This window comes from Oryctolagus cuniculus, chromosome 2 (assembly GCF_051225735.1).
Source record: "Oryctolagus cuniculus isolate XC-2025 breed Fujian yellow rabbit chromosome 2, ASM5122573v1, whole genome shotgun sequence".
Taxonomy (NCBI): Eukaryota; Metazoa; Chordata; class Mammalia; order Lagomorpha; family Leporidae; genus Oryctolagus; species Oryctolagus cuniculus.
In genome coordinates this window covers 35,911,104-35,929,006 of record NC_142868.1, presented here as the reverse complement: position 1 = coordinate 35,929,006, position 17,903 = coordinate 35,911,104, and the positions used below count along the sequence as shown (strand labels likewise).

General features: G+C 48.2%; 1 protein-coding gene and 1 pseudogene across 2 annotated transcripts in view; both read left to right on the top strand.

Annotated features, from left to right (window-relative positions):
• Positions 1 to 7,354, top strand: part of LOC103346045 (mediator of RNA polymerase II transcription subunit 8-like) — a 184,634-nt pseudogene extending 177,280 nt beyond the window's left edge.
• A 247-nt stretch (positions 7,355 to 7,601) lies between these two features.
• The window catches only part of BEND4 (BEN domain containing 4), a 38,727-nt gene continuing 28,425 nt past the window's right edge, over positions 7,602 to 17,903 (top strand). Inside the window, exons 1-2 of one of the 2 annotated variants that reach the window (XM_051831123.3) lie at positions 7,602 to 8,328; positions 16,464 to 17,030. In XM_051831123.3, coding sequence (XP_051687083.1) covers positions 7,845 to 8,328; positions 16,464 to 17,030 — 1,051 coding nt within the window. In that variant the 5' untranslated portion in view covers positions 7,602 to 7,844. The remainder of the gene's footprint in view (positions 8,329 to 16,463; positions 17,031 to 17,903) is intronic. The other variant, XM_017350896.4, reaches the window with a different exon arrangement.

Here is a 17,903-nt window from a genome sequence, read left to right as displayed (position 1 = left end):
AAATTCCACATTCCTTTATTCCATGCCAGTTTGTGCTTTGCTTTAAACACCATGAGGGCTCTGAGTAAGTTGAACAAAATCTTTAACATATGTTCATTTGTATGTCTGTATGAGAGTCACGATTTTACTTTTTCTGAAAATTATCTTCTAAGAGCATAAATCTGATCATGTCACTCCCTAGCTTAACCGCCTCCACGGCTTCCCACTGCATTCAGAATGAATTCCTTTTTCCCTGGTGTCCAGGGCCCTGCTTGGTCTGGGCACAGCCTGCCTCTTGGGTTTTGTCTCCTCATTCTGTCCCTGGCCAGGGCACTTCCTTCTGCGTGTCCTTCTTCCAGCTCCCTGAGAACACCAAGCTTATTCCTGTTATGGTTCCTGCACTGGTTGTCCCTTAGTCTGAACTGCTCTTCCCATGCACGGCTTTTCTCACCAGTGAACTCTCAGCTCAACTGATCCACCTCAGAGAGATCCTCTCAGCCACTTTATCAAAAGTAACCTCCTCACTCTTTTTTTTTGGTTATAGCCATGTCCATTTCAAATAAAACTTGTAAAATTTATTTAAGAGGCAAAGAGGTAGTGAGACAGACTAGCATCCACTGGTTCATGTCTCAAATGCCTGCAACAGCCATCTAAATTTGGATGCTAGGAATTCAATTCAGGTCTCCCATGTGGGTAACAGGGACCCAGCTATTTGAGACACCATCTGTTGTCTTCCAGGGTGACCATTAGCAGGAAGCTGGAGTCAGTAGCTGGAGCCAGAATTTGAACCCAGGCACTCTGATAAGAGATGTGGACAACCCAACCAGCATCTTAATCACTAGGCTAAATGCCTCTTGAATAATATTTTTCAAATCAATTTTTTTTATTTATTTGACAGATAAGAGTTAGACAGTTAGAGAGAGAGACAGAGAGAAAGGTCTTCCTTCCATTGGTTCACCCCCCAAATGGCCGCTATGGCCGGAGCTATGCTGAAGCCACGAGCCAGGTGCCTCTCCCTGGTCTCCCATGCGGGTGCAGGGGCCAAGCACTTGGGCCATCCTCCACTGCCTTCCTGGGCCACAGCAGAGAGCCGGACTGGAAGAGGGGCAACCAGGACTAGAACCCAGTGCCCATATGGGATACTGGCGCAGCAGGCGGAGGATTAACCAAGTGAGCCACGGCGCCAGCCCCTCTTGAATAATATTTTTAAGTTGGTTACTAGTTTGTTTAATATATGGTTCCTTTCCCCCTAATTCTATAAAAGTTTATACCCTGTTATATACCCTGGCACTTAGAAAGGTACCTAGCACATAGGAGACACTCAATAAATATTTGTTGGATAAATACCTGGGTGAATGATGTGTCTGGAGGTTTCAAGATTCCTATCCCAGGAGGTATTCAGTACAGTTTGTACAACTCCATGACGGGGCTGCTGAAAGGCTATGGGCATAGGCTCAGTCCCAAGAATAAAAGACTGCTGAAGGCTCTTCTAGGCCTATGTGCTGTGATTCCACGGCCACCATACCCTCTTTTGCTGTACAATAAGAAAAGCGAAGTAGTATTCCTAGTCTTTTTCCACTGAATGATAGTATGCACACTCCTGTTCCTGCTGCAATATCATCTCAGCATTAAAATGTTGAAGCTAATCAGACATTTAATTTCAAAGTGGAAGGTCATTATCTTGTCACAAAATTTTATTCCAATTACTTTTTTTTCTATTATACGAAATGAATTAAAAGTAGCACAAAACATTGGGAGATCAAACAGTCAATCAGAAGCTCATTAAATATCATTGAAATTGGTGCAATAAAAAGCATTTCCCATGGCTGAGTTATTTAAAAGCTATATTCTGGATGGCTTAAGGAATTGACATGCTGCCAATCAAAAAATCACCCTGTCCATAAATAGTCACTTGGCTTTTAAAAATTCACTATCTTTTTTTTAAAGATAAGAGTAAATATCTAAAAAGATTTAAAACACAGGTAATTACCATATCAGCCCCTATATGATCTCCAAGAGAAGATATCAGCAAAGCCACCATCTGATAATTTAGAGTACAATTTAGAGTAAGATGTGACTGAGCACTACCAGCGATTTTATAAACACTACAACACATTACATTTATGTACAGAATTCAGTTAAGTACAATCCCAGGCAGGTGGTCAGTTAAAATTTTTAAATTACATTCAACTCCACACTTGGAGTGAATGCCCCTTTTCTTTTCTTTTTTAATATTTATTTATTTGAAAGGCAGAGTTACAGACAAGAGATCTTCCATCCACTGGTTCACTCCCCACATGGCTGCAACGGCTAGGCTGTGCAAGACAGAAGCCAGGAACCAGGTGTCCTAAGTGGGTGACAGGGGCCCAAGTACTTGAGCCATCCTCCATTGCTTTCCAAAGGTATTAGCTGGATCGGAAATAGGACAGCCAGGACTCAAACCGGCACCCACATGGGATGCCAGCACTGCAGATGGCAGCTTTACCTGTTCCAACACAGCATCGGCCCCTGCCCATTTTATTTTCTAAAACGTAATAAAGAATTCCAATTTTCTATGGACCCAGACCTATGTTACTGCCCACATGAGGATCTGAAAGCTGATCATTCTAAAATTTCTAATATTTCACCTCTGGGATGCCTCTTTTTTTCTTTTCTTCTCTCTCTGTTATTATTTATTTGTCCACACCACTATTTTAGTCCATTTGTCCACACCACTATTTTAGTCCATTTTGTGCTTCTATAACAGAATGCCACAGACTGAGTGATTTATAAACAACAGTAGTTTATTTGACTCATGGCTCAAGAGCTTGGTGAGGGCCTTCTTATGCAGGAGGCACTCCTGGGCTAAAAAGAATCAGAGGTCGAACTTGCAGATTCAAGCCATTTCATTTTTTAATGCCTTTTTAAAGTTTTTATTTATTTATTTCATTATTTATTTGAAAGGCAGAGGGAAAGAGAGACAGAGACAGATCTCCCATCTATTGGCTCACTCCACAAATGCCTGTAACAGCTGGGGCTGGGCAAGGCTAAATCTCAAATCTCGGAGCTGGGACGCTATCCAGGTCTCTCACATGGGTGGCAGAGACCCAGGTATTTGAGCCATCACCTGATGCCTCCTTGAGTGCATATTAGCAGGAAGTTGGAAGCTGAAACACAGCAGGGACTCAAACCCAAGTACTATTTGATTAGATGGGGGCATCCCAAGCAGCAACTTAACAGCTAGGCCAAATGCTTACCCCTCAAGCCCTTATATAGTCAGCATTCACCCTGTCATGAAGTGGAGCCCTCACATTCTAGACACCTCCTATTAGGTCCTACTCGCCAATACTATTGCATTATTCGGGACTGAGTTTCCAACAATATGCTTTTGAGAAAGGAAATTCAAATCAGAGCATTCTGCCCCTGCCCCCACCCAAACACATTACTTTTCATATAGAAAACACACGCATTCTATCCCAATAATCCCAAAAGTCTTAACTTACTCCAACATCAACTCAAAAATCCAAAGTCCTGGATTGGCATTTGGTGCAGAGGTTAAAATGTTGTTTGAGACATCCATGTCCCATATTGGAGTGCCTGGGGTTGAGTACTGCTTCCACTTCCAACCCCAGCTTCCTGCTAATGCTCACCCTGGGATGGAGGCAGCAGATGATGGCTCAAGTATTTGGGTCCCTGCCACCTGCATGGGAGCCCTGGATTGAATTCCAGGCTCCTGGCTTCAGCCTGACTCAGCTCTGCTGTTGCAGGCACTAGGGGGAGTGAACCAGCAGATAGAAAATGCCTCTGTCTTTCAAATAAAATAAATCCAGAGTTTCATGCAATCAGAAGTGGGTGAGATTGAAGGCAGGATTCATTTTGAGGCAAATTCCCCAATTGCGAGCCTGGGAAATCAAACAATTTATCTACTTCCAAAACCCGATGATAGGACAGGCATAGAACAGACGCTTTCATTCCAAAAGTGAGAATGAAGTAACTGATCCCAAGTAAGTCCAACACTCAACAGGGTGAAAAACGTTAAGTCTTAGGGCTTCACAATGAATTTTCACCCCATGTGCTGCCTCCTGGACACATCAGCAGTGTTAGGTCTCTAAATTGTCAGGCACATTAGCAGGAAGCTGAATTGTAAGTGGAGGAGTCAGGACTCAAATTGGTGCTCTGGTATGGAATGCTGGGTCCCAAGTGGCAGTTTAATTTGCTGTATCACAGTGTGTACCCCCTGGCTGCCTCCTGTCCATGTTACTCTCTTTAGTAAACAGTTACTTGACCACACCCTTAGCACTCTCTCCCAAACAAGCTTTGTTACTCTGTACTACAAATTTTCCAAAGCTTTCTTCCCTATTTTTCTTTTAATTATAAATTCCATCTTTAAATCATTTCTCTCCCTTGTCTAATTTTTCTGCAGAGAGCCAAAAGAAGTCAGGCAGTGTCTGGGATGCCTTGATGTTCAGACATTTCTTCTGCCAGATAACTGAGTTTATCGCTCTTAAAATCTGCCGTTACAAAGTTCTAGGACATGGGTGCGATTCTACCAGGTTCTCTGCAAGGGTATAACAAAGGTGGCTCCTACTCCAGTTTCCAATACCTTGCTCCTCATTTCCATCTGTGACCTCATCAGCAGGATCTTCCTCGCTCATACTTCCACCAACACTTTCATCACCATCACTTATAAAATCTCTAAGAAGTTTCAGCTTTCCCTACCCAGGGCTCACTTGAGCCCTCACCGGAATCGCCTTTAATGCCCATGCCTCTAAATTCTTCCATCCTCTACCTATAACCCAGTTCCAAAGCTGTTTCTGTATTTCCAGACTCAGTCTGTTTTGGGTTGCACTAACAAATATGTAAAGAATAAGGATTCAGGCCAGCACCGTGGCTCACTAGGCTAATCCTCCGCCTGCAGCACCGGTACCCCAGGTTCTAGTCCCGGTTGGGGCGCTGGATTCTGTCCCGGTTGCTCCTCTTCCAGTCCAGCTCTCTGCTGTGGCCCAGGAAGGCAGTGGAGGATGGCCCAAGTGCTTGGGCCCCTGCACCCGCATGGGAGACCAGGAGGAAGCGCTTGGCTCCTGGCTTCGGATCAGCGCCGTGCACCAGGCAGTATCAGCCATTTGGGGGGTAAACCAATGGAAGGAAGACCTTTCTCTCTGTCCCTCTCTCTCTCACTAACTCTGTCATTAAATAAAAATAAATAAATAAATAAATAAGGATTCATTTCTTACGGTTCTAGAAACTGGGAAATCCAAGACTGAGGGGCCGCGTCTGAGAGAGAGCCTTTTCGCTGTGTCATCACAGGACAGGTGGAATGCTATGGGTGAAAGAGAGAGTCGGACACTGAAATCGCAGCCCCCAGCCCTTTTGTACTCAGCTTTCAACAGTTCACCAGGGTGGAGCCCCCGGGGCTAACCACCTCCCTTTAGGCCCACTTCCTACTGTTACACAGCAACCAGCACCCAGTTTTCTAGAAATGACCACTTTTTGATGTAAAGGATGTCAGGTCCTTTTAGTTGGCAAAATATAACAGAAGTATCGTTCCCCATCGTTTAAGGTGTTTAACTGGCGAGAATGACCCAAATTAAAAATACAGAAGCAGAAGACAAAGCCTCTGTCACTTCTTCCCTCTAAACCTCCCACACCACCACCGCCACCTCCAATTTCTTTTCAAAAGCCAGGGCTTATTGGCAAATTATCTAGGAGTAAAGTGGGAGGGGAACATTTCAATGCAAAATTCAGAACTGCTTTATAGAAAGGAAAGTGTGGAGAGGCTTGTTATCATTTATTTCCTCCAGTATATCATTCAATTTCAGCTGTCTCATGTCTCAGAAGTAGCTCCCCCATTTCTCACCTAGGTGCCTAAGGAACATCTCCCTGGCATCTCATTCTCTCTGTCTTTCACCGGCATTTCATTATTTCTTAACTGTCCCTCTCACGCTTGTCTCCCTTTTTCCTAGTGATCCACGTGTCCTCATTTAGCAGTTTTCAGAAGCCAGGGAGAAACGTTGCAAATAATGTTAAATATGATTAATATCTTGAATTCCTTGAAATATGACATGCATGAGTTACAATGAAACCTCTTTTATTTCCCCATGAAATGCTTTTGCATAATGAGAAAGAAAATGTCCTCTATGCCCTAATCAGCCCTGACAGTTCCTGGACTCCCAAATACTTTTATTTATGGCATTATTTATTTCATCTCTAATAAATGGAAGGGGGGTACGAGGAGGCTGCAGGAGAGAGGGAGACAATCGAGGGTGGAGGACGCAGAGGCTGAACCAGCAAAGAGACAGAAGCTTCCGCAGGGAGGGAGATTTGGGAAACCGAGAGGCCAAAGACCCCAGCCCCCAGAAGAAAATGGGTCCCAGTCCCAAGACTACAAGGAAAGCTTTTAAAGGGAAACACACTTCTGAGTGGAGAGGTAAGGGTCCCACATTAAGGAGCACCAGGAAATCTCGCCTGAAGGAAGAATGAACACGGGAAAGCAAACCTGGGAGCCTAATGCTGCTATGGGCACCTGCCCACGGGAGAGGCGCAGTGACATAGAAAGGAACAGGCTTTCTGCTCCGGACACGCCTCTCTGTTTGCTGATATTTGCACCCTATAAGGATCCTTCTCCAAACCAGTGCGATGTTCTTTCCAACATCTAGGGAAACTGGTGGCACCATTGACATTTGCCCGTTGGGCAAAGCAGGGAGAGTTCTCAGGCCCCAGCCGGCCTGGTCCTACAAGCTCACAGGCAATACATAGAAGGACCAGGCTGAAGTGTCCCAAAAGCAGGCGTTGGTCATCTCTCCCCGCTCAGTTCCACAGTCTACTTGCAGGTGGAAGTGAGACTCGAATTCAAAAGACCTGGAGGCATCCTTGCCAACCAGCCACACTCCCACCCCAACCCCCAATCCCCAATCCCCAGTGTCTGATTGTGGCCCATTCTCTTAAGCCTCACAGCGCCTCGGTTTTCTCATCTGTAACATGGGGGGAAACTACGGTGGCGTGTACTTCGGCAGGGTTTGCAGCGGGAATAAATGAGACCACGCCAAAGTCCGACGGCAGCCACGCAAGCGGGCTGATCAGCTGATCAGCGCGGGCTCCAGGGTCCTGAGCTATGCGCCAGCCGGACCCAAACCCCGGGGCCGGGCAAAGAACCAGGCAGCGACCCCCTGGGGCCGGGCAGTTCTAGACGTTCTTTTCCCAAGGGCGGGGGAGAGGAGGGAGCCGCTGCCTGCCCGCAGAACTCGCTGTTCCGCACCCGCACTCCGGCGACCCCGCCCCGACCACTCCGTCCCACCCCTTCTGTGCAACCCGAGAGTTTAGGGTCACGCAGGGGGCGCAGGCGCTCGTTTCCGCAGCTGGATCTCGCCGGCGGCAGCGGCAGCAGCAGCACCAGTAACAGCAGCAGCCTCAAGTGTGTCTCTGGGGCTCCAGAGACTCGCCCGAGCCGGGACCCGGTACCCACCTTCCTTCACCTGTTACGGGGGCACCCTCGGGGTCCCCGCTCCCCTCCCCTCCCCTCGTCGGAGACGCGGGGCCACCGGGCCGAGCCCGCGGGCGGCGGCGGCGGCGGTGGCGCCAGGCCCCGCCCCCGCCCCCATTATCATTAGCAGATATTACCCTAAACACTTGCTCTTTACCTCCTTTCTCCCTCCAGGCATTGGCGAGGCGGCCTGTCAATCAGCGCTCGGGCGGCAGCCCCCCGCGCGGGGGCTCGGCGATGCCAGCCTCAGCGACAGGCGGCGGCGGCGGCGGCCACGGCACAGACACACGCCCGCCCACACGCGCGCACAGGGGCCGAGCCGGCGGGCGGCAGGCGGAGGCACCCTCGGAGCCCGGCGCCCGGCGGGGAGGGGACGCGCGACGCGGGACCGGCCCCGGGGCGCAGCATGGAGGAGGAGATGCAGCCGGCGGAGGAGGGGCCCAGCGTCCCCAAAATCTACAAGCAGCGCGGCCCCTACAGCGTGCTCAAGACGTTCCCCAGCAAGAGACCGGCGCTGGCCAAGCGCTACGAGCGACCCACCCTGGTGGAGCTGCCGCACGTGCGGCCGCCCCCGCCGCCCTTCGCGCCGCTCGCCGCGGGCTCCATCAGCAGCAGCGAGCCGCCGCCGCCGCCGCCGCCGCCGTTCCCGGCGCAGAGCCCCTACCCGCCCGGGCCCGGCCGGGCCGCCGCCGCCGCCTCGTCGTCGTCGCCGTCCTGCACGCCCGCCGCAACCCAGGGCCACCTGAGGACTCCGGCGCCGCCGCCCCCGTCCCCCGCCGCCTCCTCGTCGTCCTCCTTCGCCGCCGTCGTCAGGTACGGCCCCGGCCCGGCGGCGGCCGCGGGCAGCAGCCACGCGGGTAGCGACGGCGCCAGCCTGGAGCTCAGCGCAGGTACTAACTCTTGGGCGCAACTTTACTTCTCGCCACGGCTGGGGAAATGGGGGCCTCAGGCGGGCCGTGCTGGGCCCCGACGGCGGCAGCGAACTGGGAGCGCAGCGCGGTGACCTCCCCGCGCGTCTCTGGCGCGGACGGAACTTCTGGAGGCTTGGCCCGCGCCGCCGCGTGCCGGGCTTCCGACGGCGCGCGAGTGCGCCTAACAGGTGGCTCCGCCGTGCGGATCCCGCGCCCCGAAGCGTGGCGGCTGCGCCGGGGCGACCGCGCCGCCGCGGGTTGGGGGCGGACGCCCCAGGGCCACGGCCGCGGCCACTCTGAGGGAAGCTGGCGCTGCGCCGGAGGCCCCGCGGAGACGCCCTCCCGTGACCGTCCGCCGCTTCACTTTTGCGCTTCCACTCCTTCCCTGCACTAGCTTGGTGTTTCTCCTGAACCTCTTTCCCTAGCGTCTCTGGTGCACGCCCGCGCCGTGGCGGGCGCTTTCCGTGTTCCCCGGGCGCGCGTGCTTCTGGAGCGCGCGCCGTCTCTGTGGGCGTCTGACCCCTGGCTCTTCCGTGCCAGCCCCGCGGTGCGCTGCCTGGGGGGATGGCCCGCTCCCCCCGAGAGCCCCGCGTACTCCTCAGGTCCTGCCGCCCACGTCGTCGTCCCCCGCTGTCCCTGGCCGTGGGGGCGCCGCGGGGTTCTGCCCCTCATGACTGTGTCGTCCGAATCCTGCAGAAATAAAATCCGCACTTGAACCACCCACCGCGTGGTCCGAGATCTCCGCCCTTTATCCCGGGGGAGGGCCGGCTTACCCGCTGCTTGGAGGGACAGGGGCTAGTGGAAAGGCCACAGCCCAGGGCCTGCGCCCCAGGGCATCCCTAGCTTCCAGGGTACAGCTTATCTGCTCTTCAGCTCAGAAGTTCCTGCTGGGGCCTTTGACGGCACTTGAGAGCCCCACCCCCCACCCCCCACCCCCGCCAGGTTGTGCAGATCCGTGCACCCATGTTTCTCCTACTGAAAATGAAAGCGCATTGTCTGTTAGTGAGTTATAGGTGCCCATGCTAACTGTGCTGTTGCTTGTCAATATTATGACACGTGAAGGATGGGTCTGCAGAAGGAAAATCTAATTCCCGGTTCTGGGGGAGGGCTTGCTCTTGTCCCGTCCTGTCGGGTTCGGAGCCGCGGCCGGGGTTGTGTGGGGCTCTTCGTGGCCTCCACGTGGCTTGCTGTGTGCCGGCGCCCCTGGCCCAGCCGTCCGTTGTGTGCACGTTCTTCGTTGGGCTGCTTGCCCACTGCTTCTGTTTGAGCTTTCTTCCCGAGGTCCGTGAGCTTTCTCTCTGGATGTGAGCTCTACTGCTTGGTAATGGCCACGTTTGCTCCCTCAGGTCCGCGTGTCCTTGATTTTGTGTAGGTCTCCACGGTTGGGGGTGGTTTCCCTTATGCCTTTGGGCCGCCTCGGTCCCACCACCTTGTTCTTTAGGGCCCCCTCTCCTGCATCTGGCCCGTTGAGGCTGTGATCTGTTTTCCACCTTCACTCTGGGCTTTTCCGTCTTGAACCTGCCTTCATGCACTGTGCGTCTGCCCCCTCTTGTCTCCACTCACCTCCATAATCTTCACCTGGCCTTTCCCTGTAGATGCTCCTCTCTGCACCGGTCACTGGCCCTCCTTCCAGGGCGACTTTTCTGCTGTCTTCCCTCCATGTGGAGTTTTTGGGGGTTGTTTTTCCCCCGCTCCTAATGTTCTCTTTCAGTCATTCTTCGAATGTCCTATTTAGTTTATTTCCTTTAGGTCCCCTGGCGGAAACCATAATACCACTGCACCTAAGGGACTGTAACGTTGCTTTCTGGTGCCCTTCAAACCTTCCTGTATTTCCTTGTATTCCGAAGGTTGTGTTTTGTTTTGAAGAGGTTACGTAGACTGGGGTAAGTTTGGTCGCAGCCAGTGCTTTTTGGAAAGATGGGAATTAGATGGTAGGTTTCTTCCACACAGTAGGAAAATGGTCTGGGGGCTGGGGAGGAGGCCATGGACTAGACAGGAAGCATGATCATAATGTGGGTCACTGATGGACAAAGCTATCCCTTGACAGGCGCCGTGATGTGAGTGACCATCAGGTGAAGAGCCACCTGAAGAGCTGATTGGTTCTTTGAGGAGCCCGTGGTTCCACTTTGAGCCAATGAGGATGTGGCACACCTTGGCTAGTTAAGCCTACTGGGTGGCAGTGGGGTGTGCTTTGCCTGTTGCACCCTCACAAAAGTGTAATTGTAGCATTTCAGGCCACCTAGCAAACTGAAAATCGTGAAGACGTGAGTGTGATGAAATGAGTCAGAGATGGAAGAAGCATAACTGAGTAAGGGCAGGGAGGAGATGAAAAGGTTGACGGGACTCTCTGCTTGCCAGGAGCAGCCATAAACCATTGGGAAGAGAAATATGATTAAAAATGTTTTTTTTTTCAACATTATTATAAAATCTTGTGAAGAGTGTAATTTTTCTTAAAAGCGGTAAGACGCTTTGGTTTTAAAAGCATGTTTTTCCTCTGTGGGAGGCTTAGAGTTAAAACCCACGTAGATCTTGATATGCAACCTAAATTTGGCATCAGGAAATGGGAAATTGCATCTTTAAGCAGAGTACAATCAAAAATGAATTACAATAAATCCTATATAATTGCATAGGTCATTCTCTTTAATGAGATTTTATTAACCTGACTGTCAAGCTTTTGAGTCAGGCAGATATTTTATCTTCTTCAACTGATAAAAGTGTCAGCTATAAACCACCATATAAATATTCATAAATCTACACATCTGTGGCAGCCTATCAGCATCATTCTTTTGGACATTAAAAGCATTCTAATTACTTTCTGTCTAGCAGAGCTGAAATGCTGCCTGTTATAGTATGTGCTTGGCAGGCATGATTGCTTTTGTTTGCCATCACAAATAGCAGCATCCTATTTTATATACCGATGGTCCAGAAAATATTCAGGGATTGACTGAGCAGGATGAATATTAGGAAGCACCATCTGGTTTTGATAGCACCGAGTATATTAACTCATCTGTTAATTTTTGACACATCATTGATTTATTTATTTAGAAAAATTGCATCCTGTTTTGCTGTGTTGATGTTTGCCATTATGAAAAAAAAATTAGATGGCATTTTTTTAAGAAAGACATTATTCATTGACTTAAGACAAGGGTGATGCGTCCAAGGATGCTTTCGTTTTCTGACTTATATTCTCTAGCCCATGGAGTCCTCTGTTAAAAAGAAGTTAAACTGGTGTTTTAAGGAAATCACCTATTTAGAAGTAGTTGGAAATCCTTTTGGTAGATATAATATATGGATATGTGAGAGTAGGTCACTAAAATAAAATCTGTGCTTCTGCGTTTTTAATATTAATATATTTCACCCTTCACTGGGCTAAAATCAAAAGGTTACCACTAATCTTGACTACTGTGATCTCCTTCATAGAAACAGAATTCTCTAGGGGATCCGCGGTGATGGGCAAATTCCATTCAAGGCTTTACTTACAAAGAAGGAGGTTAAAGTAGGGAGACTCTGTTTGATTGCCTACTTCCCATCCCTCCCCGTATTCACTTATCAGATTTAGGGTGGATTAAACCACTTAAATTAAGAGGAATTGCAAGAAATAAATTTTTTAATTAAAAGAAATCATGGGTACAGGTTTTAGAATCAGACTAGGCACAGTTTGCAGTCTGATTCTATCTTCCAACAGGCTGCACAATAAGGGAAAACAAATTAGTGGTAGTCATTTTAGAGTGCATTGTGATTGTGATTGATTAACATTTTATGGTGTTTAATTTAGGAAAGTTAAGGGTAAGGTAGATAATTTCAAAGCCCCTTTGTCAACTGTTGACTTGATACTTTCCAGCTAGCCCTTGAGTAGAACATTTTATGACTAGGAAAAAAAAAACAGTTAAAAAAAATCAAAATACATGTTCACACTTGGCTCAATTAAGAATCATGGATCAGTAGCCATTCAATTGTATTCATATGAAAACAGAAGTTTTCTCCATTTCTTAGTGATAATGGACAGTGCACAGTACTTGCATTTCTAATTATATCCTGTCTAGAAAAGTGAAGTGTTGCTCGCTGGAATGTGTATTAAGTGGAGAGATTTGCTGTTTCCCACCAGTGTAATAGTAATATTTTTCATGTATCGGTGTTAAAGGACTACTCAAATATTTCAAAGTATGGGAAAGAGGAGAAATTCAACTTTAAGGATTGCAATTGCTATTTTTGTATATATCAGTTCTGAGAACCAATTCAGAATGAAGCATTTTAAAAACTGCAGGCAAGAACTATTTTATGGTTGTAGCTATTCTCTGATATCCTGAGTGCACTTTAATAGATTATCTTCATAATGTAGCATATTACATAATGATTTTTTCTCAGCAGGTTATGAGTTTATCCTTCAATTAAGAAAACAAATCACACTTGTCCCTAAGTCAGATTTTTTTTTCCCTTAAAATCCATGCCATAATGTAATTCATCAATATGATTAAAACTACTGAGTGTTTTGTAGGGCACTGAACAAATATATTGGAGCAGTTCTTTCTAGACAATTCTATTTTAGCCTTTCGCTTCCTATTTTGTCCCTTTCATCAAGGTTATGTTTAAGGTGTATAGGTTGTAAATCAATTGGGACCATGCTGATTAAAATGCAAACAGTAAATACAACTTCAGGTCTAGAATAGGATTATAGGATTAAAATGAATGAAAACGGCTGTTGTGCTAGAATTGAAAATTCCCAATCAATATCAGCCTTTGATTTTACTAATAAAAGAACAAAAAACCAGAAAGGGGGAAAAAATGAGAGTGTACCATCTTAAACCTGATTTATGTGGGTCAGCTATTTACTTTCTGTTGATGTGATCATTGTAAAGAAATGGCACCCAAATATTTATGAGACTGAGGATGAAAGTACATACCGTATAGCAAGTAATTAAAAAGTATGAATGAAGCTAGCAAACTATTCAGTAAAACATACCCTGTGAACCCACCTTGGCAGTTATACTTTTGTGGCATCCAGGTTTTACTTTGGAATTTGCAGCCAATTCACAGTGTGCTCTGCCCACTCCTAGCTTCGTTCTCTGTTAGGATGGACCTCACATGTACAGATATGACTGTCCCAATCCAGATTTCCAAGCTCCAGTACCACGGTCTGTCTTTGGGCAGGTTGCTCAGGGAAGAGGCCAGCACTGGCACTTAAAAGTTTCAGTACAGTTCCTGGATCTTGGCTGTCTCACCTGGGGAGAGAGGGTGAGCTATAGGAGGTAGGCCGGGCTGGGGTCTTCCTGTCCAAGTCCATGGGTAGCACTGCCCCTGGAGAGTGATATGGTGCTATCTGGAGAAGAAAATAGTCTTGTGGACACTTGGCCTGGTGAAAGCGGTCCTGTTAGCGCCGGCCCAGCCAGGGAAACCTAGAAATGTTATAGACTAAGGACCACTACTTAACAAGTGTCCCTGCCATGCATTCAGGAGGTGTTTCTCGAAGCTCCGTGTAGCCCTCGCAGCCCAGTGCAGTCCATGACCCTCTCCTGAATGGAAAAGGTCTGATCTCTGTGATCTGCCTGGGGGTGTTTCACAGGAATTCTGGAATGGTAGCTAAAAGTTCATGAGGGGTCTGGTGCTGTGATGCAATGGGTTAAAGCCCTGGCCTGCAGTCCTGGCGTCCCATATGGGTCCTGGCTGCCCCACTTCTGAACCAGCTCCCTGCTAATGCTCCTGGGAAAGCAGTGGAAGATTGTCCAAGTCCTTGGGCCCATGCATCATGTGGAAGACCCAGAGGAAGCTCCTGGCTCCTGGCTTCAGAGACCAGGCCAGCTCCAGCCTTTGCAGCCATTTGGGGAGTGTACCAGCAGATAGAAGGTCTCTCTATTCTGTTTCTCCTTCTCTCTGTGTAACTCGGCCTTTCAAATGAATAAATAAATCTTTAAAAAAGAAAACGTTTATGGAAAATGTATATTGTGGGGAAAAAACTCTGACTAGATTTCTAATTTTTTTTGGTGCCAGAACAAATGTATCTCTTAATTGCATATTCTGTGAACCTTTGGAAGTATCTTCTGTAGAGTTAGGAGATGTGAGGGATGCTTCAGTGTGCCAGGCACTGTGCTGCAGGCTTTGTACAAACTCTTATAAAGTAGTTGAGAAAGGGTGCTTGGGTCCCTGTCCCCCAATACCTTAGTGAACTTCATGAAAGAAAAAGAAAGAAGAATACAGTGGAGCATTGAATGTTGCAATGAGGTGTGTCTTCAAAAACAAAAACACATTTATTTGAGAAGCAGAAAGAGACCTACTGGTTCACTCCCCAAATGCCCCAGAGGCAGGAACTCAACCCATCTCCCACGTGGGTGGCAGAGACCCAATTACTTGAGCCATCACCACTGCCTCCCAGGGTGTGCATTAGCAGGAATCTGAAATCAGAAACAGACTGGGCCTGGAACCCAGGCACTCCCATATGGGACACGGGCATCTCATCAGTGCTTAACTGCTAGGCCAGTGCCAACCCCTACACTAAAGTCTCTTGAAGTCTGACTTCATTGGCAATAGCATGCTGGGTTTTCTTTTTTTTCTTTCTTTTTGTAAAGATTTATTTTATTTATTTGAAAGACAGAGTTATATAGAGAGGTAGAGATAGACAGGTCTTCCATCCGCTGGTCCACTCCCCAGATGGCCTCAACAGCCGGAGCTGTGCCAATCCGAAGCCAGGAGCCAGGAGCTTCTTCCAGGTCTCCCATGCGGGTGCAGGGGCCCAAAGACTTGGGCCATCCTCCACTGCTTTCCCAGGCCATAGCAGAGAGCTGGATCAAAAGAGGAGCAGCCAGGACTAGAACTGGCACCCATATGGAATGCCGGCACTTCGGGCTAGGGCTTTAACCTGCTGCGCCACAGCACTGGCCCCGCATGCTGGGTTTTCTAGAGGATTTTTCTGTGTACTCCCATAGAAACCCTTGAGCATCTCACTATTATTTTAAAAGAGATTTCTCCCCCTAGGGGAAAAATGGACTAGTCAGCACTTTTAGAGAGACACTACCTAGCTACATTTTATCAGAAGCAATTGGCATCTAAAATTTCCAATACTTTGTGTGTTGCCCTTATTCTAGGAAAGGGGGAGAGGAAGTGAGAGGCGTCCTGGTCCGTCTGTGTTGTGCCCTGGAGACTCTACCTCTCTGTGTGTGATAGTCCATTCTAGGCGGTATTTAGCCAACGAGAGGCTGCCCCGATGACATTTACCTTAGGACCCTTGGACGAATGAAGTTTTTAAAATCACACTTTCACAATTTGCAGGGCTTTTTTTCCTCCTTTGTTTTTGCAGTGGGTTGATTGCTTTCCGTTTGCTTTTGCTTTTCACTGCTTGACAATTAGTATGCTTTAAAGTTCATACATGCGTGCTACCTGGCTCCCACAGCACGTGCCATTGTAGGAGATTCGGCAGTCTAATGAAAGAGGTTCCAAGAAGAAACACTGCTGACTTTCAGATGGTACTGATCTTGGTCAGCCAAAACATTGGCTTTGACAACAAATCCAAGTGAGGGGTAAATTAAAAGAAGGGCCATGAATGCTGATATTGGATGACGTGTACGGTACTGTTTTGTGCTCATCCATTGCCTATAGGCCCACTCTTTGTTTTAGCTCAGTGAGCTCTTCACAAAGACTTATCTTTCTTCTCCAGTGTGCATCTGGGAGCTACGTACTGTCGACAGGGATTGTATCAGCTGATTAATGGCAAGGGCATGAGGGCACTCCAGAAATAGCAGTAATGATTGCTGTAAGCCCTCCTATCAATGAGGAATTGAGTCTGTGGTAGCTCACTTCGATTCGTTAGAGAAAGGGTATTTATAAAGCCAAAGGTGTGAGTCCAGACCTGTGCAGGCCGGTGGATGCCACAGACTGAAATACCTATGCAGGTACCCAGAGTCACGGTGCCGCCATGTGCTAGAGTAAGGACTGAAGGTACCCCACCAGTTGCAGGACCGCAGGAAGCGGGATGTCCTGTTAACAGTGGATTCACTGGGTCATCTTGGTTTATGACAGAGTAGACTTCATTCTCCGATTATGTGTAAATAATGTTAGCGTTGAACACCTTCCTCATCCCTCACCCTTGCGTGTTGGTCACTGCCGTGTCTTTTTGTTTGTTGCAGAGAGCCGGATGATCTTGGATGCCTTTGCCCAGCAGTGCAGTCGAGTTCTTAGCCTATTAAATTGTGGAGGGAAACTTCTGGACTCCAACCATTCTCAATCCATGATTTCTTGTGTAAAGCAAGAAGGCTCAAATTATAACGAAAGACAGGAGCAGTGTCACGTTGGGAAAGGGGTCCACAGTCAGACCTCAGACAATGTAGACATCGAGATGCAATATATGCAAAGGAAACAGCAGACTTCTGCCTTCTTGAGAGTTTTCACTGACTCCCTGCAGAATTACCTGCTCTCGGGGAGCTTTCCGACTCCTAACACCTCATCGGTCAGCGAGTATGGCCACTTGGCTGACGTGGATCCCCTGTCGACCTCCCCGGTGCACACACTAGGTGGCTGGACCTCCCCAGCAACATCCGAATCCCACGGTCACCCATCGTCCTCCACGCTGCCAGAGGAGGAAGAGGAGGAGGAAGAGGAAGGCTACTGTCCTCGATGCCAAGAGCTGGAGCAGGAGGTTATTTCACTACAACAAGAAAATGAAGAGCTCAGAAGGAAACTTGAGAGCATCCCAGGTATGAGTCCTATCCCATGCCAGGCAGGAAGCTTCAGAGTGAGCCACAGGCCTGTCTTGCTTGTCACATAGAATTGTTGGGTAAAAGTTGTCTCCATTGACACACAAGTTCTAGAGGCGGTGCCTTGACAATGAGCTGGTTCAAGGACTGTGAGCCCATGTTTCCTTTAAAAACGTCTCGTAGAAATTAAGACAGACAGTGCTTCCAGAGCAGGGCTATAGCAGTACTCAACAAAGGAAATGGCCTCTTCTGTTCTAGCAGTTCCCCTTGCTTTTTTGGTTAAGTTTCAACAGGCACAGTCACTTTTTAGCATGAACGCTCGCACTTAAAGTGAATAAGAAACTGTAAGCTGAAATTGATAGGTCAAAGATAGATGAGTAATTAAGCTGACCCCGAACTATTCATGCCTCTGGCTAAATGTAAGGCATTTCCTGCCTCTTTGGAGACTATAGATTTTCACAGTAGTAAAGTCATGTTTACTGCAAGACCTCTCAGTTGCTAAGTTGTCTTCTTTCACTGTTTGGGAAAGAACTGATTTCACTTTTATCTTTGAATTCATGTCTATGGTTTTGCAAAAGACAGACCATTAGCTAGGGGTAGGCATTGTGGTACAGTGGCAGTGGGTTAAGCCACCATTTTGGGATGCCCACATCCCATGTCTGAGTGCCTGATTTTTTTTATTTATTTATTTTTTATTTATTTATTTTTTTGACAGGCAGAGTGGACAGTGAGAGAGAGAGACAGAGAGAAAGGTCTTCCTTTGCCTTTGGTTCACCCTCCAATGGCCGCCGCGGCCGGCGCGCTGCGGCCGGTGCACCTCGCTGATCTGATGGCAGAAGCCAAGAGCCAGGTGCTTTTCCTGGTCTCCCATGG